General features: G+C 44.6%; 1 protein-coding gene across 3 annotated transcripts in view; it reads left to right on the top strand.

Moving 5' to 3' along the window:
* Positions 1 to 27,126, top strand: part of LOC139565469 (calmodulin-regulated spectrin-associated protein 3-like) — a 67,800-nt gene extending 40,674 nt beyond the window's left edge. For 2 of the 3 annotated variants that reach the window (XM_071385843.1, XM_071385844.1), the window contains 15 exons: positions 2,788 to 2,934; positions 3,104 to 3,190; positions 14,558 to 14,696; positions 15,150 to 15,289; positions 15,724 to 15,808; positions 16,841 to 16,883; positions 17,081 to 17,163; positions 17,593 to 17,665; positions 17,837 to 20,030; positions 20,129 to 20,262; positions 20,399 to 20,679; positions 20,928 to 21,030; positions 21,289 to 21,407; positions 21,919 to 22,037; positions 24,431 to 27,126. In XM_071385843.1, coding sequence (XP_071241944.1) covers positions 2,788 to 2,934; positions 3,104 to 3,190; positions 14,558 to 14,696; positions 15,150 to 15,289; positions 15,724 to 15,808; positions 16,841 to 16,883; positions 17,081 to 17,163; positions 17,593 to 17,665; positions 17,837 to 20,030; positions 20,129 to 20,262; positions 20,399 to 20,679; positions 20,928 to 21,030; positions 21,289 to 21,407; positions 21,919 to 22,037; positions 24,431 to 24,733 — 4,050 coding nt within the window. In that variant the 3' untranslated portion in view covers positions 24,734 to 27,126. Of the gene's footprint in view, positions 1 to 2,787; positions 2,935 to 3,103; positions 3,191 to 13,105; positions 13,230 to 14,557; positions 14,697 to 15,149; positions 15,290 to 15,723; positions 15,809 to 16,840; positions 16,884 to 17,080; positions 17,164 to 17,592; positions 17,666 to 17,836; positions 20,031 to 20,128; positions 20,263 to 20,398; positions 20,680 to 20,927; positions 21,031 to 21,288; positions 21,408 to 21,918; positions 22,038 to 24,430 lie in introns of those variants that run through there. The other variant, XM_071385845.1, reaches the window with a different exon arrangement.
* The last annotated feature ends 819 nt before the right edge of the window (positions 27,127 to 27,945 follow it).

The raw sequence follows: 27,945 nt of genomic DNA, 5'->3' as shown, positions 1-27,945 counted from the left end.
ACAAGTTCCACAGACATGTGACTAACAGAAATGGAATAATGTGCCCCTGAACAAAGGGGGGGGTCAAAATCAAAAGTAACAGTCAGTATCTGGTGTGGCCACAAGTACTGCAGTGCATCTCCTTCTCATGGACTGCACCAGATTTGCCAATTCTTGCTGTGAGATGTTACCCCACTTTTCCACCAAGGAACCTGCAAATTCCCGTACATTTCTGGGGGGGAATGGCCCTAACCCTCCCCTCCGATCCAACAGGTCCCAGACGTGCTCAATGGGATCCGGGCTGTTCGCTGGCCATGGCAGAACACTGACATTACTGTCTTGCAGGAAATCACGCACAGAACGAGCCGTATGTCATGCTGGAGGGTCATGTCAGGATGAGCCTTCAGGAAGGGTACCACGTTAGGGAGCAGGATGTCTTACCTGTAACGCACCGCGTTGAGATTGCCTGCAATGACAACAAGCTCAGTCCGATGATGCTGTGACACACCGCCTGAGACATGACGGACCCTCCAAATCGATCCCGCTCCAGAGTACAGGCCTCGGCGTAACGCTCCTTCCTTCGACGATAAACGCGAATCCGACCATCACCCCTGGTGAGACAAAACCATGACTCATCAGTGAAGAGCACTTTTTGCCAGTCCCGTCTGGTTCAGCGACAGTGGGTTTGTGCCCACCATTGTTGCCGGTCATGTCTGGTGAGGACCTGCCATATACAACAGGCCTTCAAGCCCTCAGTCCAGCCTCTCTCAGCCTATTGCGGACAGTCTGAGCACTGATGGAGGGATTGTGCGTTCCTGGTGTAACTCGGGCAGTTGTTGTTGCCATCCTGTACCTGTCCCGCAGATTTGATATTCAAATGTACCGATCCTGGTACACGTGGTCTGCCACTGCGAGGAAGATCAGCTGTCCGTCCTGTCTCCCTGTAGCGCTGTCTTAGGCGTCTCACAGTACGGACATGGCAATTTATTGCCCTGGCCACATCTGCAGTCCTCATGCCTCCTTGCAGCATGCCTAAGGCATGTTCACACAGATGAGCAGGGACCCTGGGCATCTTTCTTTTGGTGTTTTTCAGAGTCAGTAGAAAGGCCTCTTTAGTGTCCTAAGTTTTCATAATTGGGACCTTAATTGCCTACCATCTGTAAGCTGTTAGTGTCTTAATGACCGTTCCACAGGTTTATGCTCATTAACTGTTTATGGTTCATTGAACAAGCATGGGAGTCAGTGTTTTAATAAACCCTTTACAATGAAGATCTGTGAAGTTATTTGGATTTTTACGAATTATCTTTGAAAGACAAGGTCTTGAAAAAGGGCAGTTTCTTTTTTTGCTGAGTTTATTAAAAAACTGCAAACATTTCTCTCCACCCTGTTTCAAAAATGAGTAGAATTGCATTGAGTGAGTTATAAAATTGCAGAATCTTCTCTCCGCCCCATGGCAAAATGTGTAGAATTTTAGGAAACTTGCTTTAAAACTGCAACATTTTCTCTATACCTCATGGCAAAATGTGTAGAATTGCACCCCTTATTATGAGTTCGGACTTTTTTGGACCCCGACCCCATCAAAGTTGCCCATCCCTGACCTAGCCCCATGGTAAGCATGGAGGGAGGCAGCATTAGACCGATAACGAGCTAACCCTCTTATGGGTGCTAAGGAGCTCTCGCCTGAGTGAGCAGATCATGTTGGTGTGTTTTAATGGGCTCTGGCCATGAGAGCGCAATGTAATGGGTTTGACCATGAGAACTAAAGGCACTAATAAGTTTGGCTATGAGAAAAGGTACTGGGGCTCGAGCTAGCTTTGAGAAACGGAACTATCATGATTTTGGGCTATGAGAGAAGGAGAGGGAGAGGAAGAGAAGCAATGCACCCTGCACTTGGGGGTTGGCTGGAAATACCCCAGTTTCAGTTAGGGATGTGTCAAGGGAAGCTATTGTCGTGCCCTTTTTTATGTTGTGTAATTTGATACACTATATTGTATGGGTGTGTTGGTGTGAAAGGGGTTTTGAGTGTATAGTTTTGCACTCTCTCTCTCTCTCTCACTCTCAGATTGCGATGTCATATGAATGTGTTTTTTTCTGTGTGTTTGTGTTTCTCTCTCTGTCTCTCACACACACACACACACACACACACACACACACACACACACACACACACACACACACACACACACACACACAGCCATCCCTAGTGAGTTGATTACAGAACAACACTGTACAGAACCAAACTGTATCCTGCAACCTGTCATCCATGAGTCATGCTGCCATATCTCATAGCAGAGAGGAGGGAGAAAACACACACACACACAATGATGAGGAGGAAGAAAGAGAAAGTATACAGTGAAGGGGCAGAGAGGAGAAAGTACACAGAGTAAAAAGGGCTGTTATCGTGATAGCACAGATGTTCCAAAGTTCACTCAGACAAGCTCACTTCTTTACTCCTCTCCTCTGGTCACTACCACGCTTTCTGCTGACTCAGAGCTGTGGTTCTTGGAGTCCCCTAGTGGCTGGATGTAGTATTGACCGGATCACCTTCCATACTGCAGCCTGGTGTGATCTCATCTCACTAGCTCTGCCACATTAACATGGACCATGCTTTGTCAGAGCAGTCTGAGTTTGTGTTCCAAATGGCACTCTATTCCCTACATAGTGCACTGTTATTGCATTAGCCATAATTGATGGATGCTGTAATACATGTCATCTGGGTTTGGTGGCCAGCCAGCCAATCCCACAGCTACCTCCCCTGACTGTTCCAATGCTGACACTTTCCTGTTCACTTTGCTGTGATTGGTGCAGAGTGCCCACCTGGCGGTGATGGATGCCCTGATGTCGTTGGGCGCCATGGAGATGGTGAGGATGTCCGGTGCGGCGGCAGGGGAGGAGCTTCTGGGTGGAGTGGGAGGAGCCAGCTGGGAGAACACCCTGCTCCACTGGGTGAACGGGGTAAGGACAAGGAAGACTCACTCTCTGTCTGTATCTGTCTGTGTCTCTCTCGTTCTCTCTGTCTCGCTCTCTGTCGCTGAGTCATGATTTCATAACCCAATTTATATGTGAGTACAAAATATACATACTTATAACGTGTGGCTTTCCACCATCCCATCCCCCCCCCCAGTTGAATCAGAGGCTGAGAGAGAAAACAGAGGGTACGCAGGGTGACCCATCTCAGGACAGCACAGAGCCACAGCCTGTTCAGCCTTCGGTAAGTATTACACTACACATGTACTACACAGCGTCTGTGTCAAAAATGGCACCCGGGGATCACGTGACCCTTGAACGAGATGGCCGCATGAACTAAGAGCTCTGCACAAGTCGTTTCCAATTCTTAATCTTACCTCCACTTCAAGTTAAAACTCCTTTAGCTTCAGTCACAAAGTAATGGTGGCTACAAAAGGTGACACTACAGGTGACATTTTTACCCGTACTCGAGCATTAGCAGCGGAAAAAGCCTCCAAGAAGCAGCTAGCTTCAGAAAAAGCCCACCGCCATTAGCCAGGAGCAAGAGGACCCCCCCGAGGCCCAACAAATGCCAACCTCGCACTCTGTTGAAGACATCCTTTCTGGGCTGAGATCCCAACGTACAGAACTCAACATCAAATTAGATGGCATTAACTCTCAGCTCAGTGTGATAGAGGGCAAGGTGACAACCCTGGAAAATGCTTTGCCTGACATCAACAATAAGATAACCATCAACGCGGGGCGCCTGGATGAGGCAGAGGGGCGAATCCTATCCATGGAAAACTCACTGACAGACGCCATGGAAACAATAGCATATGTTAAAAAGCAGTGGTGGGCCGTCAGGGCCTGCAAGGCCTTCTCTGCTGGCCTAAACATCATCAGAATATAATTTTTTTTAAAATATATTTTCCCACAAATATGTATTAAATTATTCCCCAGAGTAAGAGTTATACTCTTCATTTCATAGCTTTCCTCTTGGTTGCACTGCTTCCAGCCCCAGGTTGAGATTTGGAGGGCTGGTCTTTATGTTAGATCTTTTATCCAATCATATTCAGCCATCATGTGTTGCCAGGGGTCTAAAATCTGCTCTTAGGCCTTCAGAATCAACAGTGCAGGCGCTTGTAGCTTAAAGTGAATGGAAATTAAAATTTTGTGTCAACCAATCAGCTTTAGAGTTGGCTATTGTACGCCTGCTGGCTGGCTCCAGTGTTACACAGGAGCCAGCTAGCAGGCGTAGGGCGTCCACGTCTTTTGATTGGATTACCAATATTGAGAGGCAGGTCCTATGGGCAGGTCTATGCAGATCTAGGAAACTGAATTTGATAAACGAATTAATTCGCGTACTACCTAAACTGTTTTTTGAACCCACAATGGCGGAAGGAGGAGAAGATATCGATTTGGTCGAGGATATAATTATAACGCCATTCTCAAGACGAACTTTTCAAGAAAAGTTAGACATTGTAAGGAGAGGTCGCCCGACGCCACAAAGCCTGTCACAGGCGGGAAAGGGGTTCGTTCGTTCGCCACTTTCAAAGTTTCAACTATGAGCGCTGTCAATGGCTCACAGGCTACAAGCAATGGTGCTTTTGAAAACGTTTGGGGACACCAGAGTGGAGCTACAGCTCTCACTCGTCCTGCGTTATGTGACGGACACGGGAGTCAAGGAGCGATTTATCCGGTTTGAAGATGTGACAAGCGGCAAGCGAGCTGATGACATTGCCGCTCTTATTTTCCGTTTCTTGGAGGAAAATGAATGTAGTCTGGATAAAGTTGTGGCACAGTGTTTTGATGGCGCAGCAGTCATGGCATCTGGACTCAATGGGGTGCAGGCTAAAGTTAAGGAGAGGGCACCGATGGCCTTATTCATTCACTGCTATGCACATCGACTAAATTTAGTACTGACTCAAGGAGCCTCAAAGCTTAAAGAATGCAAGGTCTTCTTTGCCAACCTCAATGGCCTTGCAGCATTTTTCTCACGATCCCCTAAGCGCACGCAACTGTCTAATAATCAGTCTTTGGTGAGTAGGCATACAATGCATGTTATTTTTTATTAAATGTGTATGTATGTTTCGCATTTTATTTCGTTAATATTAAATAGCCTATATATTAACAAAATAAAATGGCAAATAGCCTATGTTGCAAATTATTTGTTTTCTTTTATTTTCAGTGAATAGTTATGTGTCTTTATCATCACGGTGAAACTGCTTTGGGTGCGACAATGCGCTGTTTAGTGAACACACTGTATTTATTTTTTGGGGGACTTAAAGCTCAAAGTTTGTGGACCAGAAATGGATAGAAGAAGAATATTAATATAACTCTGTTGCACTCGACTATGTTCTTGCCTATTAGTTGAACTGTACTGTATTGTACTCTTCCCCTGCAATTCTCTGAAAAAAATGTCAATTTCAAGGTGACGCAACGCCTGGTTATACTGCGTTTCTGTCTAAATGTATAGTGTCTAGAGCCATGGCATCTAAATGATGGTAATAACAGGTGGATTAATTCGGGTGGGACTGTGTAGGACCTCACTGAAGGCCCAGGCGCCAGGCCCACGGCACGCTACTGTTAAAAAGAAAATAGAGCATCTGGAAGAGAAAACAGAGTACCTGGAAAACAGGGGGCGAAGGAATAATTGTGTTCTATTAAATCTGGGTGAAAAAGAAGAGGGAAACATGCCACTAATCTGCTACGTGCAAGACAAACTTCCCGAGTGGCTCCACCTGTCCACCGACAGGCCCATAGAACTTGAGAGAGCTCACCGAGCACTGAGCCCCCCACCAGCAGCCAGACAACCACCGCGCCCAATCACCATACGTTTCATGAGATTCACCGACAAGGAACGAGTCCTACAGGGGGAGAAAATCAACACCATTACAGTGGGAAACGCCAAACTCACTTTACACCAGGACCTGTCAGCTGGAATACGCCGAAAGCGGCGAGAGTTTGACAAGTTGAAGAAATACTCCATTGACCGAGGCATCTTAGAGGATTCAAATACCCAAACGAGCTCAGGTTTCTTAACCAAAGAGCCCTGCGACACTTCAAAACTCCTGAAGAGGCAAAACGTTTTTTGAAGGACAATCCTGGTCACTGAGAAATGGACCAATGACTAAAAGTGATTACTGTTATTACTAAAGGAGGTAAGACAACTTACAGCCGCCATCCAAAGAACCACCCGCCCTGCTAAATGTCATTATAGCCATCTAATTTATATTCATTTTATTTTAGCTGAGAGGGATAGGCTCTATAGCATAACCTAGGCCTACTAACGTTTCAGCCTACTTATAATTCCCTTTTATTATTATTTTATTATTATTTGTAGGCTGTCGATTACGACACATTTACAGACCTAACGAGAAGCTCAATGTGTTAATTTTATGCCTATGGCCTTATCCTGTTGATATTACGTTTTCATTAAAACGAACAACTTATCCTATAGATCCCTCTTAAGGATCTGCCCCAACATTTCTTTTTTTTGTTGGTCCAAACGATTAGCCCTATGTCCCTTGGGGGAGGTATGTGTAGGCTGGGCTATAGATTCTATTTTCTCCCTCTGGAAGGGGGCTACGTTGTCACTTACTCAATGTGGGGCGGAGAGGATGAGGCATTTCTTTGGTGGGGAGAGGGAGACGTTGCTAACTATTCACGGTTTTTCGTTTTTTTTTCCCGGAACACAGAATTGAGACTGAGCGTGGGGGTAATAGATCCAACGGGATATGTCGAGTTGTTTGGGAACTCGGCTGGGGTGTTCAGAGATTGGTCTTTTATGTACACCATTTATTTTTCTTTTATGTGATCGCAACTGTAACTATTATCCACCTTTACCCAGAGATGACTTGCACTAGAGTTCCATTACTGTTCGATGACGTTGACTAAAAACCTTAAATCTATTGACATGGAACAGCCATGGTCTAGGTCATGCAATAATACGGAAAAAGATACTATGTGCTCTAAAAAAAGGAAAAAGCAGACATTGCACTATTACAAGAGACATACCTCTGTGATGCCGAACATGCTCAACTCAGAAGAGCTTGGGTGGGACAGGTGTATTTCTCATCTTTCAAATCAAACAGTAGAGGTACAGCCATACTTATCCATTAGCATGTTCCATTCATAATTGACAAAAACAGATCTGATCCAGAGGGGAGATTTATTCTGATAGCTGGGTCACTGTATGGGCAACCAATTACCATCTTAAACATATAGTACACAGATAGTCCTGTTTTCATGTTGAAAATGATAACCCTGTTCAATGAGCATTGTGTTTCCTTTGGCTGGAGATTTTAATTGTACCCTCAACCCAACCCTGGACAAATCATCTTAAGTCCCCACCACAAATCCTAGATCTGCAAAGATGTTGAACTCTCTTACTAAAGAGATGGGACTGATAGATATCTGGAGAGAGACTAATAGCTCATCTATGGACTATACATACTACTCTAATATCCATAACACCTACTCCCTTATAGATTACATTTCTATCCCAAAGATTTTCAGAAATTCAGCCACTTGTACAATCGGACCCATAGCACTTTCAGATCACGCCTTTGTTCACCTCCGCTTTGACCTCTGCAAAAACATTCTGAGGTCAAAGAGCTGGAAATTCAACACCTCCATGTTATCAAACGAAGCCTTCCATACATTAGTAACTACATGGATAGACAACTACACACAAGACAACAAAGACTCTCCTGTTTCTCCGGCCACAATGTGGGACGCTGCCAAAGCCACACTAAGAGGTCATGTAATTGCATATACTTCCTCAAAGAAAAAAGCAATGGAAGCACACAGGCTAGATCTTGAGAGGGAGCTGGAACGCTGTGAAAAAGTACATAAACAATCCCCAGACAGCACCTCCTGGAGTCAACTTAAAGCAGCCAAAGCCAAACTGAACTTGGACTATACTCGGAAGATTAAAACAAGTTTTCTTTACTAAACAGAAATACCATGAGTATAGCAATAGGCCTAGTAGATTGCTTGCTTACCAATTTAAAAAAGAGCAGTCAGAGCGTACAATCATGGCTATCCGAACAGCAGAGGACGAGGTCGCATATGACCCAAAAAAGATCAATTTAACTTTTCATGATTTTTACTACAAACTATATACTTCTGAGAGAAAACATACTCCATTCCTTCCTAGAGGGAATATCGCTACCTAAACTATCAGAGATCGACCAAGAAGATCTCAACTCCCGCTTCAATCCTGATGAGGTCCTGGAGGCAATTACCTCCATGCCACCTAATAGCCCTATTTTCATGCCAATGCTGGATGATTTTTGCAAAAACTGAGCTCTCCCAGACTCTATGCACACAGCTCACATTACAGTGTTGCTCAAAAAAGACAAAGACCCTCTATCCTGATTGTCATTCCGGCCCATAAGCTTGTTGGATTTCCACTACAAAATAATTACCAAATTGCTCGCCAAAAGACTAAACACTCTTCTTCCCAAAATAATAAAAGCGTACCAAACTGGATTTATTAGAGACAGGTACTCTTCTGATATCATTTGCCGTCTTTTTGATATTATTGATCAAGTAAACGCACAGAAGACCCCTGTCCTGCTGGCTTCACTGGATGCTGAGAAGGCGTTCGACAGGGCGCCTTCTGTTCTCAGTCTTAGAAAAGTTCTATATGGGCCCAAACTTTATTAAATGGATTAAGTCCCTATACTCTCTTCCAAATGCCATGGTGACGACTAACGGACTGAACTCTGACAGATTCCCTTTGGGACGGGGCACAAACACGGGTGCTCGCTGTCCCCCCTGCTCTACTTGTTGGGGGCAGAGCCTCTGGCAGAGTTGATAAGGAGCCATCCAAGTATTATGGGTGTTTCTGCAGGTGTCCTGCAGCACAAGAATCCCTCCCTCCCATTTTAGAAACAATTTCTCGGTATGGCAAGTTTTCAGGATATAAATTTGAACAATTCTACTGTTTGCCCTCTCAATTTAACACTCACCAGCTCTATGAAGACACTATGTCCGTTCCAATGGAAGACGAGGGTTACAATACCTTGGGATCTTCGTAACACCAGATCTGAATAGCCTTTTCAAGGAAAATGATCTTCCACTCCTGGATCGAATCAAGAACGATCTCCAAACCTGGATCTACTCCCAATTAGCTTAGTTGTAAGAGTTAATGTCATCCGTATGAACATCCTCCCTAGATTGAACTATTTATTTCAGATGCTCCCATGCTATCTCCCAGTTTCCTTTTGCAAAACAACTAACCAAAGCATCACCAAATGTATATGGGGCAATAAAAAAACCTAGGATCAAGTTCTCCACTCTATTGAAACCTGAATCTAAGGGTGGTCTTGCCCTTCCTTCCCTTCAATTGTACTACTGGTCTGCCCAAATCTGCAACATGCTAATAACATGGATCACAAACAGACAAGTCTCAACGTGGATTCAGATAGAAGCCCAATGCTGTGGTTCATTGCCCCTAAGCTCAATTATATTCATTAATAACTTTAGGGAAGTGAGCAACATAGCCAAAACCTTTGTAGCGTGGAGGGACTGTAAGAAATACCTGTGCATTTCCTCACAAATATGTTCTCACTCGCCTATAGTATGCAACCCAGACTTGCCAAAAGCCCTGAGTGATGCCAACTTTAATCTTTGGCATACTCTAGGAATCAGGACCTTTTCAGACCTATTTCATCAGAAAACCACTACACTGAAATCCTTTCAAGATCTCTGCAGTGAATTCAATGTGCCAAGATCCCATTACATTTTTTTAAAGGAAATTAGACATGTCATTTCGTCATTTACTTCCAACAGGAGGTTTAGAGCTCAGTTGAATGAAGTTGAAACCCTTCTTGCTACAGCACAATCTATTAAAGGCAAAATCTATATCTATAGACTCCTTTCTGAGAAAGGGGGCTCCTCCTTTACCCTTTTGAAAATCATTTGGGAAAAGGACCTTGGTCTGACTATCAGTGATGAGTTATGGGCGGAGGTTTGCGACAGGGTATACTGCTCCTCTACTAATGTAAAAATGAAAGAATCTAATTACACATTTTTTACACATTTTTATTACTCTCCAATGAGACTCCATAGAATGAAAACATACATTTCTCCTAACTGTAAAATATGTACCTCTGAAAGTGGAACCTATATGCATGTATTTTGGAGCTGTAGAGAGATTGCCAGATTTTGGCAATCTATACATACTGCTGCGCAGAAAATACTAGATGTACAGTTTGATATGACCCCGTGTATCTAGCTATCTTAATGCCCAGCAGGACTTTGTTCTTGATCCTGACAGAGGAAATTTGTTTATGACTATCACATACTTTGCTAAGAAATGTATTCTTCTATTGTGGGCTTCTAATTCTTCTCCTACATTTAAAATGTGGATTGACCAGATTGTTGACTTTCTCCCTCTTGAAATGCTCACTTATGACCTCCGCAAGAGACAGCCCAAGTTTGATAGACTCTGGTCTCCGCTACTCAACTATATTTCAAATTGGACAGAGTGAATGGGGTGATTAGGGAAATGAGCAGATGCATGTTGTGTAAGGTGCTGTAGAAACAAATGATTTGCTTGTCGTCTCAGCTAAGGCTGGAAATAGCTAATAAGAAACTTAATAGTACTGCGGCAAGTTTTCTTTTTATTATATTTTTTTATTTATAATATTTTAATTATTGTTATTTTATTTATTTTTTAAGTCTGTCACATCTGTGAATGTGGAATGTGTTTTGTTGGTTGATGGAAAAACAAGAAAACTTAATAAAACCTTTTAAATTGGAAAAACAAAATGGCACCCTATTCCCTATATAGTGGATCTATATAGGGCCCTGGTCAAAAGTAGTGCACTATGTATGGAATAGGGTGCCATTTAGGATGCATACAGTATTTATGTCAACAGCACTCACATTACACAATGCATTGTGTAATACATGCACATTAATCTCATGGATTACATGCTATTAAAACACTGACGTAAACATGTCCTATGAACAAGCATGTTTTACACAGTGTGCTTGTAAGATATGTATACTTTATTGTGACCGTTAAGTTTATAGTCTCCTACGCACACACTATACATGCAATCTCCCTAGTACCCTGGTGCTTGTACAGGTAACTACCAAAATAAAGGAAACACTGTGTTGGGCACCACAAACCGCCAAAACAGCTTCAATGCGCCTTGGCATAGATCCTAGAAGTTTGGAGGGATGCGACAACATTCTTCCATGAGAAATTCCATAATTTGGTGTTTTGTTGATGGTGGTGAAAAACGCTGTCTCAGGCACCGCTCCAGAATCTCCCATAAGTGTTCAATTGGGTTGAGATCTGGTGACTGAGACACACACACACCCTTTAAACCCCCTATTCTCCTTTGAGACCCCTTTTTCAAAGTAACTGAGATATCTTCTTGCCATGATAGCCAGAATAACAGGTAGCTGGGCATTTTTATACATGATCCTAATTTTGATGGAATGTTTTAATTGCTTAATTAACTCAGGAACCACACCTGTGTGGAAGCACCTGCTTTCGTATCCCTCATTTACTCAAGTGTTTCCTTTTATTTTGGCAGTTACCAGTATCTCAACATAAAGTTTTTTTGTTTTTAGGCTATATATATATACAGTGGGGCAAAAACGTATTTAGTCAGCCACCAATTGTGCAAGTTCTCCCACTTAAAAAGATGAGAGAGGCCTGTAATTTTCATCATAGGTACACTTCAACTATGATAGACAAAATGAGAAAAAGAAATCCAGAAAATCACATTGTAGGATTTTTTATGAATTTATTTGCAAATTATGGTGGAAAATAAGTATTTGGTCAATAACAAAAGTTTATCTCAATACTTTGTTATATACCCTTTGTTGGCAATGACAGAGGTCAAACGTTTTCTGTAAGTCTTCACAAGGTTTTCACACACTGTTGCTGGTATTTTGGCCCATTCCTCCATGCAGATGTCCTCTAGAGCAGTGATGTTTTTGGGCTGTTGCTGGGCAACATGGACTTTCAACTCCCTCCAAAGATTTTCTATGGGGTTGAGATCTGGAGACTGGCTAGGCCACTCCAGGACCTTGAAATGCTTCTTACGAAGCCACTCCTTCGTTGCCCGGGCGGTGTGTTTGGGATCATTGTCATGCTGAAAGACCCAGCCACGTTTCATCTTCAATGCCCTTGCTGATGGAAGGAGGTTTTCACTCAAAATCTCACGATACATGGCCCCATTCATTCTGTCCTTTACACGGATCAGTCGTCCTGGTCCCTTTGCAGAAAAACAGCCCCAAAGCATGACGTTTCCACCCCCATGCTTCACAGTAGGTATGGTGTTCTTTGGATGCAACTCAGCATTCTTTGTCCTCCAAACACGACGAGTTGAGTTTTTACCAAAAAGTTATATTTTGGTTTCATCTGACCATATGACATTCTCCCAATCTTCTTCTGGATCATCCAAATGCTCTCTAGCAAACTTCAGACGGGCCTGGACATGTACTGGCTTAAGCAGGGGGACACGTCTGGCACTGCAGGATTTGAGTCCCTGGCGGCGTAGTGTATTACTGATGGTAGGCTTTGTTACTTTGGTCCCAGCTCTCTGCAGGTCATTCACAAGGTCCCCCCGTGTGGTTCTTGTGATGATTTTGACCCCACGGGGTGAGATCTTGCGTGGAGCCCCAGATCGAGGGAGATTATCAGTGGTCTTGTACGTCTTCCATTTCCTAATAATTGCTCCCACAGTTGATTTCTTCAAACCAAGCTGCTTACCTATTGCAGATTCAGTCTTCCCAGCCTGGTGCAGGTCTACAATTTTGTTTCTGGTGTCCTTTGACAGCTCTTTGGTCTTGGCCATAGTGGAGTTTGGAGTGTGACTGTTTGAGGTTGTGGACAGGTGTCTTTTATACTGATAACAATTTCAAACGGGTGCCATTAATACAGGTAACGAGTGGAGGATTTCTGGAGAAAAAAAATCTAATTTTGTCAGTCATAGTTGAAGTGTACCTATGATGAAAATTACAGGCCTCATCTTTTTAAGTGGGAGAACTTGCACAATTGGTGGCTGACTAAATACTTTTTTGCCCCACTGTATATATATATATATATATATATATATATATATATATATATATATATATATATATATACCCTCTTCAAAACTGTCTTTCTCCTCTTAACTATCCTCTTAACTATCCTACTAAAGTACCGACAGTCTCCTCTCCTCCTGTCTTCTCCTTCCCCACTTTCCTCTCTTTCTCCGACCTCCTTTCCTTCACTCTTTCCTCCTCTCTGACAGTGTCCCACTTGCTGGTACTGGAAACTTGTCCCTGTAAGTCCCTCCTCTTTCTTCTCCTCCTCTGTTGTCATTTCTTATCTTTCTCTCCATCTTCATATTTTCTCTATTATTAGATTTTCAAATTAAAGGTCTGTTCTGTTTTTCTCTCTCTGTCTCTCCCCCTGTTGGAACAATATAATAATGCAGGCATACTGCTTCTCTTTACATTTCCTTGGGCTGATGTCACAGGGGGTGGCAGAGAAGGGTAGGGTGTTGTTGTTGGACGTAAATCACTTGTAATCCTAGTCAAGAGTAGTGCACTATAAGGGCTCTGGAAATGTGAAAAAACGTTCATGCTAGAAACCATTCGCTCTGGTCGGCTCTGTCTTAAAAAGGACCTTGTGTGAGGGAGGTTTTAGTTTCTAGCCACCAGCCAGTCATTGTTTTGAGTCCCAAATGGCACCGTGTTCCCTATTTGTTGGATTACTTTTAGCCAGGGCCCATAAAGTAAGAAGTAATGAGCTTTGGGTGTAGGCCATTTATGTGAGGTGAAACATTATGAACAGTGCAGATACAACAAGTAGATGTGACAGATTCCCAATTCTAACATGGCTGGTAGTCATAGCTGTTTTACATTATACGTTTCTATCTGATTGGGACTATTGTGTAACATTACACTCTCCTGAACAGACCCCAGTTATTAGTCTGCTGATAGCGTTGACACTGTGCTGGCTGTGTTCAGTTCAGTCGTTGTCTAATACCTGAATAGTCTCACCTGTGTCAGGTTGGGTTAAATATCTTCCTCAGATGAGACTCTCTCTCCTGGCCTACTTTCCACTGACAAAGCCCTCGCTGTCTCTGGACTCATTCTAGGGTTGCATCCAAAATGGCACCCTATTCCCTTTTGAACAGGGCCCTAGTCAAGAGTAGTGCACTATATAGGGAGTAGGGTGCCATTTTGGACGCAGACATTCTCTTTCTCCCCATGCCTTCTGCTGACTGGTTGGCTGCACCTTTCTCTTCTCCACTTCCATGGCATGTTATCTGTTCTCTCTCCACCTCCACCCCTTTTATTCTCTCTTTTCTCTAGGAGCACGTTGTTGGTCACGTTATCCTCGAGCCTGATGGGTGGTGTTTGTATGTGTGTGTGTACTGTTTGCGCTGTTGTCCACCTGTGTTTTTTAAGAACATTGGCCTTGAACGAGCTCTCCAAATGCAAACATCAAAGGTATTGCATTGAACTTGCATTGAACTGTACAGCCTGGACATCTCCCTAACTCTCCCATACTCACTCAATGATGTCCCTCTCTTTTCTCTCCCTCTCTCTCTCTCTCACACACACACACCACACACACCACACACACACACACACCCCATCTAAGATCCGCTACAGAAAGGATAAGACGCTGTCTAAACAGAAGCCTACGTTTCCGGTGGTGACTGAAGTCAAAGACCTCTCCAACGGTCGTGCCATCGCTGCTATTATACACTACTACTGCCCCAGCCTGTTGCGACTAGAGGGTACGTATATACATAAAACCGCATGATAAAAATGAACTTGACAGTATTTGATATACAAATTAAAAACACTGGACTAGTGTACAGTTGTCCAATATAATATAGTACATGCCTGGGGGTTTGTCTAAAAAGCCTAGCTTACTATGTCACAAGGTTCCAATTAGGTTTAAACCACACTACCTTTAATACAGTAACATACTGAGTGCAGTGTATCATAACACTTACTGTACTACCCTCTCATTGTCCTGTGTTAGATGTTTAGACTCCATGACCTGACTACCTGCTCATTGTACCGTTCCTGTGTTAAATGGGTGTCGCAATATGGCTTCCCTGTGCCCTAGCCTTTCCAACCTGTATGTGTGACTTTCGGAGGGGTCGGGATAAAGCGGAAGTCGAATTTCTATCGGTCTTCCGTGTATAATTAGATAATAAAGTAATCCTTGTTTTCTTCTTCAGATGTGTGTATGAAGGAGTCCATGGCGGTGGCAGACAGCCTGTACAACCTGCAGCTGATCCGAGAGTTCTGTGACAGCTGTCTGAAGAGCTGCTGCCCCCTGGTGTTGGAGGACCTGCTCTACACCCCACAGGAGCTCCAGGTACTACACCCCACCTCATTGTGGGCCCATATAGCCACATCTACACCAACCCTTTTCCTGGAGAGTTACCTTCCTGTAGGTTTTTGCTTCAACCCCAGTTGTAACTAACCTGATTAATTTGGCTTATTATTAGGTGTGCTAGACTAGGGTTGTAGTACAAACCTACAGGATGGTAGCGCTCCAGAAACAGGGTTGGAGAGCTCTGATCTACACATTGTCTTGCCCACAGAGCCATGTATTTAGAAATATATGGCTAAATATATGTCACTGCCTAGATTGTCTTATACAGAGAGTGTTTAGCCAACTGGGGCTGGATGCCATTTTTGTAATAAAACTATTAGAGCATATAACTTTATTGATACCCAGGAATGATTTGTTATGGAGATCGAAACAGCATTACAGGGGCCCTTTAACTGTTTCTCTGGTATGTTCAGGTCAACATGATGAGTTTCCTAGCAGAGCTGCTGGGTTGGTTTGAGGTACGGAGGCCAGAGTTTGTTCAGCCTCTGAACACCACTGGTAAGTGTTTTGCTGGGCCCTGTTCAGGAGGATGCAATGTTACAAAACATTCAAATCAAATCAAAGTTTATTTGTCACGTGTGCCGAATACAACAGGTGTAGACCTTACAGTGAAATGCTTACTTACAGGCTCTAACCAATAGTGCAAAAAAAGGTGTTAGGTGAACAATAGGTGAGTAAAGAAATAAAACAACAGTAAAAAGACAGGCTATATACAGTAGCGAGGCTATATACAGTAGCGAGGCTACATACAGACACCGGTTAGTCAGGCTGATTGAGGTAGTATGTACATGTAGATATGGTTAAAGTGACTATGCCTATATGATAAACAGAGAGGTGCAGTAGCGTAAAAGAGCGGTTGGTGGGTGGGACACAATGCAGATAGCCCGGTTAGCCAATGTGCGGGAGTACTGGTTGGTTGGCCCAATTGAGGTAGTATGTACATGAATGTATTGTTAAAGTGACTATGCATATGATCAACAGAGAGTAGCAGCAGCGTAAAAAGAGGGTTTGGGAAGGGGGCATACAATGCAAATAGTCCGGGTAGCCATTTGATTACCTATTCAGGAGTCTTATGCCTTAGGGGTTAAAACTGTTGAGAAGCCTTTTTGTCCTAGACTTGGCACTCTGGTACCGCTTGCAATGCGGTAATAGAGAGAACAGTCTATGGCTGGGGTCTTTGACACGTAGAAATGTGTCCTATAGAACAGATGGTCTGTCAAGTAGAATAGGTAATTATGTCAGCTCTAGTTATTACATTTCTATCTGCAATATTCAAAGCGTTTTGCCTCACTGAATACACCCCTAGGCCTATATTCATAAAGCGACTCTGAGTAGGAGTGCTGGTCTAGGATCAGGTCCTCTCTGTCCATATCTTATTCATTGTGATAAAAAAGGCTAAACTGATCCTATATCAAGCACTTCTACTTTTGAGATGCTTGATACATTCAAGCCAAAGTCTTATGTGATTCCTGTGTAGGCCTAAATGGCTGTGTCGATATTTGACTAATGGGACCGTTTGTTTTTTTCCAGATGCTTCTGCACTGCTCAAGCCAACCAGTTTGAGCAATAATAGGTACAGCAGCTCACAGTCATAATCACTAACATTACCACTAATATAGAAAATATAAAGTGATCTATTTCAGGAATGGTATCTTTAGAGTGAAAGTTTATTGTGAGAGCTGGTGAGTGAGTAGATTTCCATTGTATTTATTACGTATGGCAAATCAACTTAAACTTGAAACTTGAATCAAATTTTTGTCTGTATTTCAGCGGCTCTCCTTCCATCTTCAAGAAGCCATTCCTGCCCATCTCCTCACCAGTGTCGCCAGGGCCTGCGCCATCCCATCATTTAGGTCTGTCACACTTCTGTTCTCTGCAGAACATCCGGGTTCAAATACTATTTGTTTTATTTACAATAAAACAACATAATTATACATAGTACATATAATACAAAACTGATTGATTGATGAGCTTGCCTGGCACAATGAAAGCAATGGAATAGTCCCGAAAGCGCAAACCCCGTTCATCTGTGACCACAGGCAGCCATGCTCAATCAATTGCTCCTCAAAGTATTTGAGGGAGAACAGATAGTTAAGTTTACACCCAGGTCTGGTGAGGATGCCATTGCATCTTTTGTAACTGTGTGGTCTGCATGTGTTTATCAGTGGGTCCATGTAAAGCTTTTTCTGTCTGAGTTTTTTGTGCTATTTGTGTTGGTGTTTGTGCATCTTTGCATGCTCTGACTTGTGTGTTTGTGGTGTCTTTTGTGTGTGTGTGTACAGGATATCTGACTCAGTCTGCCTCCATGTCTCATGTAGAGGGAGCTGGGAGAACATGGACCAAGAAGCCTTTCAGGTAGGCCCCATCTCATTGTCTCTCTCTCTGTCTCCCTCTCTGTCTCTCTCTCTGTTAGCTCCATATTTCAGTTGTATCTCAATACAAAGGTTGGGGTCAATTCTATTTCAATTAAGTCAATTCAGGAAGTAAACTCTCTCTCTCTTCCTGTCTCCCTCTGTCTCTGTCCAGTCGTACCCTGTCCTCAGCCGTGTCATTTAGCATTCCCTTCGGCCTGGACAGCGACGTGGACGTCGTGATGGGCGGAGCCATCACCCGCTCGGTCAGCTCTGACAACGTGGCCCCCGGCCAGACTGTGACCCGCGTGCCCTACACCCCCCCAGAGGACCTTAGCCACCTGCTCAGCAAGCCCCCTGGCTCCCACAGAGGCTCCTGGGCCACCCAGAGCTCCTCTGTGGTGCCCATGCTGCTGAAGGAGAACGGCCTGGGAGAGGGGGACGGGGACGGGGAGCTGCCCACCATCGAGGAGGCCCTGCAGATCATTCACAACGAGGGCAAGATAGAGCCCCGGCTGCACCCCGACGGGGCGGCCGACGGATTCTTCCTGCACTCGCCCGATGACCCGGCCAGCGCCAGACACAACGGCCGCGCCACTCACCCCTCCCACCCGCCTAACCCCATACCCCTCAGCTGCTCCGCCCCATCCCGCTCTGGGATGATGTACCACCCCCACCTCCCCATGGGGGGCAAGACGCAGCCACCCAGGGAGCAGCCCTCCTTCTCCCGTACCCGACACACCTCGGAGGGCTCGCGGGACGACGACTCGGTGCTGAGGGACGGGAGCATGGACTCTGATGCCTCTGAGGACCTCCTTCACCTTCCTAATGCCCAGTCCACGCCTGCTGTCCACACCAGAGGCCGTGGAGGGGACGACGACGCGCTGGACAGTGGCGTGGGGATGACCAGCTTTGCTGAGCTCAAGAAGAAACCGTCGACAGTGGGCGAATCACCTAAAAGTGGCGGCGCCAGCAGCAGCGAACCCGTCACTTTGGCAGCAACGGCTCCGATGACCAGCTGGGTAGACCAGCCCCAGAAGTCGAAAGAGGAGAGCCCCAATAAGCGCCCTGGACTGACCACCGAGATGTCCGAGCTGGGAGCCCGGCTGGAGGAGAAGAGGAAGGCCATCGAGGCCCAGAAGAAACGTATTGAGGCCATCTTTGCCAAGCACCGCCAGAGACTGGGCAAGAGCGCCTTCCTGCAGTTGAAGAAGGAGCAGGGAGAGGGGGAGAGAGAGGAGGAGGGCGGCCAAATCAGCACCTACGCCACAGAGGAGGACCTCAGGGGGCTGACGCTAGAGGAAAGGTTGTCTCGCGTGGAGGACGAGGAGCAGCAGGAGGCGCAGCAGCAAGAGAACCGGCGCCCCTCAGTGGAGCAGGAGGGGAACGTCAAACCTTCATCACACCTGGACAACAAGCAAGCCTCCTTACCCAGAAGGGAGAAGGGTGCAGGGGCGGCAGGGCCAGGAGGAGAACAGGTTGGGGTGGTAGGGCATCAGCCAGCGCCCTTGGGGGATTACAACAACGCCGTATCAAAGCTGAACGCGGCACTAAGCTCCCTGCAGAGCGACATGCTGCGCCTCTCCGAACAACAGAACCAACTCATCAGGAAGAAGCTCGTCACTCCCTCCAGCAACAAGTCCTGGGCGATCTTGCCCAGTCTCAAATCCTCGGCCCCTCCCTCGACCCGCATGTCCCGCGCGTCCACCCTCCGTGACCTTTCCTCTGCCTCCTCTTCCCCCTCGTCATCCCGCCGCAATGCCGCCAGTCCCACCAGAACATCCAAGTCGCCCCAGGTCCAGCGCCGGGCCCAGTCGGTGCCTCCCAAGAGCCCCAAGCACCAGGCCACCCACTACTACCACGCCCGCCCCCAGGAACTCAAAGTGCCGGGCCTGTCGCGCGTGCTCACCCCCCCTCAGAATGTGGACACTATCCCCCACCTGCGCCGCGCCTCCCCCTGGCAGTCCCGGGACCAGAACTCTTCCACCTTCAACATCAGCTCTGCCCCCAGCCCTTCCTCCGCCCCAACCCCCACCCCCCGGGCCCTGTCGCTGGCCCTGGATGACAACATGTCGGATGCCGGCTCAAGCGAGGACCAGAGCATCTTCAGCATCAACCTGGATACCACCACATCTCAGGCCTCGGAGAGAAAGGAGCGTGTGGGTTGTGGGAGCTCTGGGGCGCCCTCAGAGTGCTCGTTTGAGAGTGATGTTCCGGCGGCGGGGGTGTTTAATGGCAAGAGCAGCAGCCTGATCGAGATTTCTCTATCGGCCTTGCGCGGGGACGAGGATGACCTGAGTGTCATGGACGACTCCATGAGTGATGTGACCGAACCCGAGATGAAGGGAGGGGTCGGCTTCTTCTTTAAGGTTAGTCGGACTATGTGTGTGTGTGTTTGTTTGTCTGTGTATGTGTTTAAGCCTGACTAATCCTGTATCTGTATGTGTGGGTTTGTGTCCGCCATCAGGATGGCAAGGTGCGGCCGGAGGACGAAATGGCCCAGAGGAAAGCAGCCCTGATGGAGAAACAGCAGAAGAGGGCGGAGGAGATGAAGAGACGCAGACTGGATCAGGAGGAGAAGAGCCAGAAAGAGCATGCGATGTGCGTTGTGTTTTCAAGCCACTACAGTACTGCATTGTCCAATAGTCGACTCTCTGAATCAACTAGATGGAGCTGCTTATGTTTTTTGATTTGATTGATTAATTGGTTACCCCCCCTCCTCTCTCTATACCTGTAGCCGACCGGAGTGGTTTAACATCGAGGGCTGGGGAGACAAGAGTGGAGGTGAGGACCAGCCCCGGACCCCCGGTACCCCCTCTTCGGATAGCACGACCCAGCGGAGAGACACCTTCACCAGGCAGGAGTACGAGCGGAGGCAGCAGCTGAAGATCATGGAGGATCTGGACAAGGTGTTGCGGCAGAAGCCCACCACGGTGCGTGGCGTGAAGAAGCAGAGACCCAGGACCATGTTCCGGGATGACTCTGTGCTTTCCCGCAGCCCCACCAAGGGATTAATGGGTAGATATAAACTCCACCGCCAGCTCTCCCATTGCTGAGTCAGTCCTGGGCCGTTCCTTGTCTTTTTTTTGTTGTTGCTTTTTATCTCAGGAGATTGCGATGTCATATGAATGTGTTTTTTTCTGTGTGTTTGTGTTACTCTCTCTCACTCTCTCTCTCTCTGTCTCACTCACTCACTCACTCACTCACTCACTCACTCACTCACTCACTCACTCACTCAATCACTCACTCACTCACTCACTCACTAGGCTCCAAACTCAACAAGGTCTATTCCCACTCTACCATGAACCTGTCCTCAATGGCTAACGACACTGGCAACAGCGGGACACTGGCCGTCAGGAAATCTCCCAGGTAACTAACTGTCAACCATAACAAGTTGTATTTTACTGCACAGGTAGCTATGGTAACTGTACCGCACAGGTAGCTATGGTTAACCATAACGAGTTGTATTTCTCCCCCACAGGGACCTGTAGCTGTCCGACTATGCTCCCGTCCTCACTATTGGCCTGTTTTTTAAACAAATGTGTGATTCAGTGTCTGTCTGTTTTATGTACCAGTATATAGATTGTTTTGTTATGCTTCACAACAAATTTCCTCTCCTCCCTACAGCCGATCTCACTCCCCCTCAAGGCTGATGTCACCAGGACGAATGGCCATTCAGAACGGAGAGAAGGACTGGGAGAACGCCTCCACGGCCTCGTCTCCCGCCTCCATTCCAGAATACACCGGTACGTTTACCTTACGTTACAGCTTACTGTTAACCATCACTCGGGGTCCATGACTGTGACATACCCTCTTCCGATATTCCTGTTCCAATAATATCCACACTAGCATTCATCTATAATCTTACTTAACCCAGAACTAAAGTATTGTGTAATTGGCCAGATGCTCGATTAAGAAAGAGAACTGGAACGAAGAGCTCTCTTTGAATGTTCCCTCCCCGTCCGAATATTGAAAGTACCAGAACTAATGCTGCTCGTTATCTCACGCATCCCTTTGTATCATGACAGATCTACGCTACCATTTATATTTACGATAGATTACTTTATCATAAGTGGAATGCTAGTGTGGATATAGGAACAGAGCCTATACTGAGAATACGATGTCATCATAAGTATCTGTTTGAACCAATCCACCACATATTAACAGAAAGCCCATATGGGAACGTACTTGGTCTATGATATATGGCATGTTATTTGTATTGATTGTGTTTTGGTGTTGATTTGTGTTGGCTTCCAGGGCCCAAGCTGTACAAGGAGCCCAGCTTCAAGTCCAACAAGTTCATCATCCACAACGCCATCTCCCGCTGCTGCCTTGCCGGCAAGGTTAACGAACCGCAGAAAAACAAGATTGTAGAGGTCAGAAATCTTTAAATCAACAACTCCCCTTAGATCCTTTTAAATCAATGTGTGCATCCCAAATGGCACCACCATAATCCATTATAGTGCACTTAGGGAATAGGGGTGCCAATAAGTATAGCCAGTTACAATTGTAATGGCCTAGCAGATAATAAGAAAAGACGATCACTATTTACCTGGCTAAAAGAGAAGGAATATAATATCTATTGTTTACAGGAAACCCATTCAACAGTTTTAGATGAAGTTTTGTGGAAAAATAACTGGGGGGGGTGAAATATATTTCTCCCATGGGCAAAGAAATTCAAAAGGGGTGATGGTTTTAATTAACAATAATTTTGATCCAAATGTGCAAATTGTCCAAACAGATCCTCAAGGTAGATGGATTATTTTAAATATGTTATTGGACAATTAACAGATATGGCTTATTAACCTATATGGTCCGAATAATGATGATCCAAGCTTCTTTGAAAATATATATAAGAATTTATCAACTCTACAAGCAACACTAGACTCTATTATTATGGTGGGAGATTTTAATACGGTCTTAAATACCTCTATGGACCGGTAAGGAAATCACACTACAAACTATCACCCTCAGGCACTTAAGGAAATCATGAATGTCATGGATATATTGGAATTAGTGGATATATGGAGACTTAAGTACCCTGACCTAGTGAGATATACATGGCGGAGGCTTAATCAAGCTAGTCGTCTTGACTACTTTCTTATACCATTCTCTCTGGCACCAAAAGTTTAAAAAGTGTTGATAGGGGACAGAATGCGGTCGGATCATCACATAATTGGCATATATATTACTCTTACAGAATTTCCACGTGGGCGAGGATATTGGAAATTTAATCAAAGCCTACTAGATGATAAATTGTTTAGAACTAGGACAGAAGAATTTATAACTGACTTTTTCAGACATAACAGCAGATCGCCGTATTGTATGGGACACTTAAGTGTGCCTTTAGAGGCAATGCAATTCAGTACTCATCTATAAAACAAAAGCAATTTAGATAAAAAGAGTCCATATTAACAAAGGAAATTGAAGGACTAACAGTACAGTTAGATAGCAATAAAAACGGTACCATAGAGGCACAGAATAAGTTAGAGGAAAAACAAAAAGAAATGGAGGAACTTATTCAAGAAAGATTCAGTGTAATATATTATAAAAATAAAGTGAACTGGATGGAATATGGGGAAAAATGCACCAAATTCTTTTTCAATCTTCAATATAGAAATGCTACCAAAAAAAATGTATTAACTTGTTACAAATGGAGTCACGCATGATTCTCCAAATTATATTTTGAAAGAGGAAGTAAAGTACTTTAAGAATATGTTTTCTTTCAGGCTAATTGTAAGGATTAACTGAAACTAATTGTAAGGATTTTTTCCCTAATAATAATGTAATATTAACATCTGTACAGAAAGACTCATGTGAAGGCCAAATTACAGAGGAGGAAGTGCTTGATGCAATTGGGGCCTTTAATAATGGGAAAACTCCAGGGCTGGATGGCATACCAGTGGAAGTATACAAAACTTTTTTTGATATACTCAAAGGACCATTATTAGCTTGTTTTAACCACTCCTATATAAATGGTAGATTATCAGACACGTAACAAGAAGGTCTGATATCATTATTACTGAAACAGAACCCAAGTGGTGTATATACAGTGGGGAGAAGACGTATTTGGTACACTGCCGATTTTGCAGGTTTTCCTACTTACAAAGCATGTAGAGGTCTGTAATTTTTATCATAGGTACACTTCAACTGTGAGAGACAGAATCTAAAACAAAAATCCAGAAAATCACATTGTATGATTTTTAAGTAATTCATTTGCATTTTATTGCATGACATAAGTATTTGATACATCACAGCCAGGAGGTTAGGAAGTGCAGGTCAGTTTCCACCTAATTTTGTGGGCAGTATGCACATAGCCTGTCTTCTCTTGAGAGCCAGGTCAGCCTACGGCAACCTTTCTCAATAGCAAGGCTGAGTCTGTACATAGTCAAAGCTTTCCTTAATTTTGGTCAGTCATAGTGGTCAGGTATTCTGCCACTGTGTACTCTATGTTCAGGGCCAAATGGCATTGTAGTTTGCTCAGTTTTTTGTTCATTCTTTCCAATGTGTCAAGTAATAGTTTTTTTGTTTTCTCATGATTTGGTTGGGTCTAATTGTGTTGCTGACCAGCTTGCTTAGGGGACTCACTCTCTCACTCACTCACTCACTCACTCACTCACTCACTCACTCACTCACATATATATATGCTTTATTGGCATGCGAAACATATGTTTACATTGGCAAAGTGCTCTCACTCTAATTTGTTGAATTGTCAATGTTAAAGTGTTTTTAACATTGTTTTATCTTCCCCTCTCCTTCTATGGTTCAGGAGATGGAGAAGTGCCAGGCCAACCACTTTCTCATCCTCTTCCGTGACTCCAGCTGTCAGTTCCGGGCCATCTACACCATGAACCCAGAGATCGAGGAGATGGTGCGCCTAACGGGCATCGGGCCTCGTGTCATCAGCCCTGCCATGGTGGAGTCCATATACAAGTATAGTTCGGACCGCAAACAGTTCACCACCATCCCATCCAAGACCATGTCCATGAGCGTCGATGCCTTCACCATCCCCGGGCACCTGTGGCAGAGCAAGCGCCCGGGGACCCCCAAGAAGCTGGGGACCCCCAAATAATAATGAGAACATCTCAATGATGGAGGTGGTGATGGGCGGGAGAGGAATGAGGTGGACGTATCTAAATCAGGGGCCCCTCTTCCCCCAGTCAACCCCCTCCTTTCTCTTATATTGGTTTGGTCTGTTGATTTGGAGACTGCTTTAGCTCAGTAGGCTGGTCAGTTAGACCGCCGGAGGGATCTGAAAGGAATAAATGACACTGGTGCCTATACAAACCGCCTGTCCAACCGGATGGTCTCTGCCCCTTTAAGACCAACCTGGGCCGTATTCACTGGGAAGCAAATGGACCAAAACAGGGATGGACTACCTGAATGTGTCCAATAAGAAACACTTGTTTTTCGTTGCAAAATGTTTTGCTACGGTGTGCACTAATGAATATGACCCTTATCAGCTCTGTGTATGGGAGATATTGGTACATGTCATGTGACAAGGGGGCAAGCTAATCACTAATACTAAAGCCATTCATAGGGCTCTATCTGTCACACACTACACCCAGTAGGGGCCTCTGATTGCCCCCCCCAGCCTGATCTGCCTAGATTGTAAAATAATAATAATAATGTTGTGATAGGACTGGAATGAACAAGGCTTCTTCCCACCGTACTGGGCCTATCTCCCCCAGGGCCTGGCTCCCCCAGCCTCTTACTGCCTTCCCTTCTCCCCCCTGACCCTGCCTGCCTTCCCACTGCCTCCCCTTGACTAACCCCGTCCACAGTCATCCATTGTGACCTTAAACACTCGGTGGTGAGCGTGAGAGGGAACATCTCACACACTGCCGCAGCTCTGAACAGAACATGGGGGGGGGGGGGACAGACCTGCAGTCCCTCTCTATTTCTCTCTCTCTTCTCTTTCTTTCATCTGACCTTTCTTCTTTAATTCCAGGACTCTTTCTCCTCCCGTCTGCTGCTTCTCCGTGCAGATGGGACAGAAGAACCCAAGCTGAAAGAAATCAGACTTAGCAAACTGCTCTCTCATGAATGTAGGGCGCACCCGAACCACTCTGCTCCCCCAGTTTTCATTTGCCAGTCAAGGACTGGGAGGTACTGTATTGGGCGGGTCCACCGAGGGCTCTAGCACTCTTGACTGGCTGCCATGCCTGTCAGTCAGAGCGGTATTAAGGGCTCCGCCCATCTCCAACTCCAGCTGTAGACATCTGGATGTTTTTTTACACCACTACTTTTGACATGTGCTGAGTGAATCGCTTCAGCCTTCGTGAGCAGAAATGAGAACTCAACTCTTTTTTTTTTTCTTTTACTTGCTTTATTTCCTATTTCAGTACGAGAGGAGGAATGAAAATAGCGTTATACCGTTGTACATGATTATCTTGATTAATAATATTGGAAAAAATGAAGGACTTTATACTCTGTTTAGTATTACCCCGGATTCACATTTTGTGGAGAGAAAAAAAGAAACGAAAATGAATGACAATTGTGTATATATATGAATGCTGTTTATTGCTTATTACTTTCATTTTTGACAGATTTGTACAAACAAGTTGAACTATGAATAAGCTAGCCTGCTGCTTTACCATTAGCGAGGTGTGTGTTTGAGAGAAGAGCGTGCAAGTGAGTGAAAGAATGAGCGAACGAGTAGAAAAACTGTTTGTGGATAGTCCTCTAAGTCTCCGTTAATCTGAGAAATAAACCGAGAAGGACAAAAATGAACAAGACGTGTCATTTGAGATCACACACAGTATATGTTACCTGTGAATGAAGGATAATCTGGTCCCTCTGCAGGGTATGGTGTGATACTATATGCAGTTTTGGGTAAGCCTAAACCCCATAGGGGACACAAACGGTGTTTCTGGTGTAACCTGTAGGCTCTAGTGGGTTCTGATCTCCTCTTGGCTTCATTTAGCACTACATCAGCTGATGTAGGTCAGCTGTCATCTCTCCTGTCTTGTTATACATCACAAACTGCCTCCAACAACAAAATGTTCCTGTTGTTTTGACTGAATTTCAAATGGAGATCTGAGATTTTTTTTGTCTCTCTAAATCAGCATGTATGAAATGAAAGCGTGACAATGGGTTTGTATGTTCGGTGTATATTGCAAGGGTTGTGTGACTGTTGGTGTAATGTGTATATCTCCTTGTAAAGGAGAGTATGTATGTGATAGTCGAACTATAACTGGATTCTGTGCAATTCTCCTGTAGACAGACAGTCATGTAACCCCAAGCTGTGTTTATTGGGTAAGGATTGTTTTAGTTTCAAGGTTATATTATTTTTTTCCATTAAAGTGGTGATTCACGTTCAATTCATAGAAGTCTACAGGACATGTTGTCTTTATTATTTTGCTCTGTTACCACCGTGTCAATGTGGGCAGAGTATTTGTGTTCCTCTCAAATTGTTCTTGATTACAGATCTGGACCAGGCTAATAAAATCCTTTAAAAAATCACCATTACCCTTTACATTTCTGTCATGCTCATCCTTAGTGTTTCTGGACCCACCTTAAATTAACAACTTTAAAGGCTTAACAAAGCCTTCATGAACCCATTATAGGGCGACATACAGTAGTTGCTTCACAAATAATTTAGAAGCCGAATTGTACTATAGAAAAATTATTCTAACATCTAGCGCTTATCCAAATGTGACAGATCTTATTTCACCCTTTATATATACAGAATGGTATTTGTTAATAAATTATTTCTAAAGCATCTACCGTATGGAAGCCTTAGTGTATCTTCATCTACCCTATGAAAGCTTCATAAAACCTTTTAAAGTTACATTGCCTATCAGTTCCACGTTTTTAAAGTTTGAGAGAATTTCTTGCCTTTTCAATGTCTCTTTTCCCCTCACTTCATTTAGATTTTTAGTTCAAGTCCGTACTATCACTGTCAGCATTAGCAGAATTGCACTGTGACTAAGAAGACTGTTTTGCTAAATGCCATGTATGTAACAAACTCGTACCCTCTATGGCCCATGTCAACGAAAAAGTGTGTGTGGAAATGAGACTTTAGGTTGAGCGCATTCTTGCTTGCACACACACACACGAGGCTTCCACTTTTCACAATTCTTGTTTATAGGGCACCCCAAAAATCTGAGGGGGAACAAAGTGAGGATGGCTGCCGGGTGGTTCGGGGGTGGACGAGGTCCCCCGTCTGGAAGTTGGCGACTTTAGCATTTTTCAAACAGCTTTTTCCTGCAATCTAGAATCATAATCATTATGCTTAATTAATGCATATACCTCTTGAGCAGTCTGTATCCTCCTGAGTTT

The sequence above is a fragment of the Salvelinus alpinus genome, chromosome 36 (genome assembly GCF_045679555.1).
Source record: "Salvelinus alpinus chromosome 36, SLU_Salpinus.1, whole genome shotgun sequence".
Taxonomy (NCBI): domain Eukaryota; kingdom Metazoa; phylum Chordata; class Actinopteri; order Salmoniformes; family Salmonidae; genus Salvelinus; species Salvelinus alpinus.
This window is presented reverse-complemented; position numbering and strand designations above follow the sequence as displayed.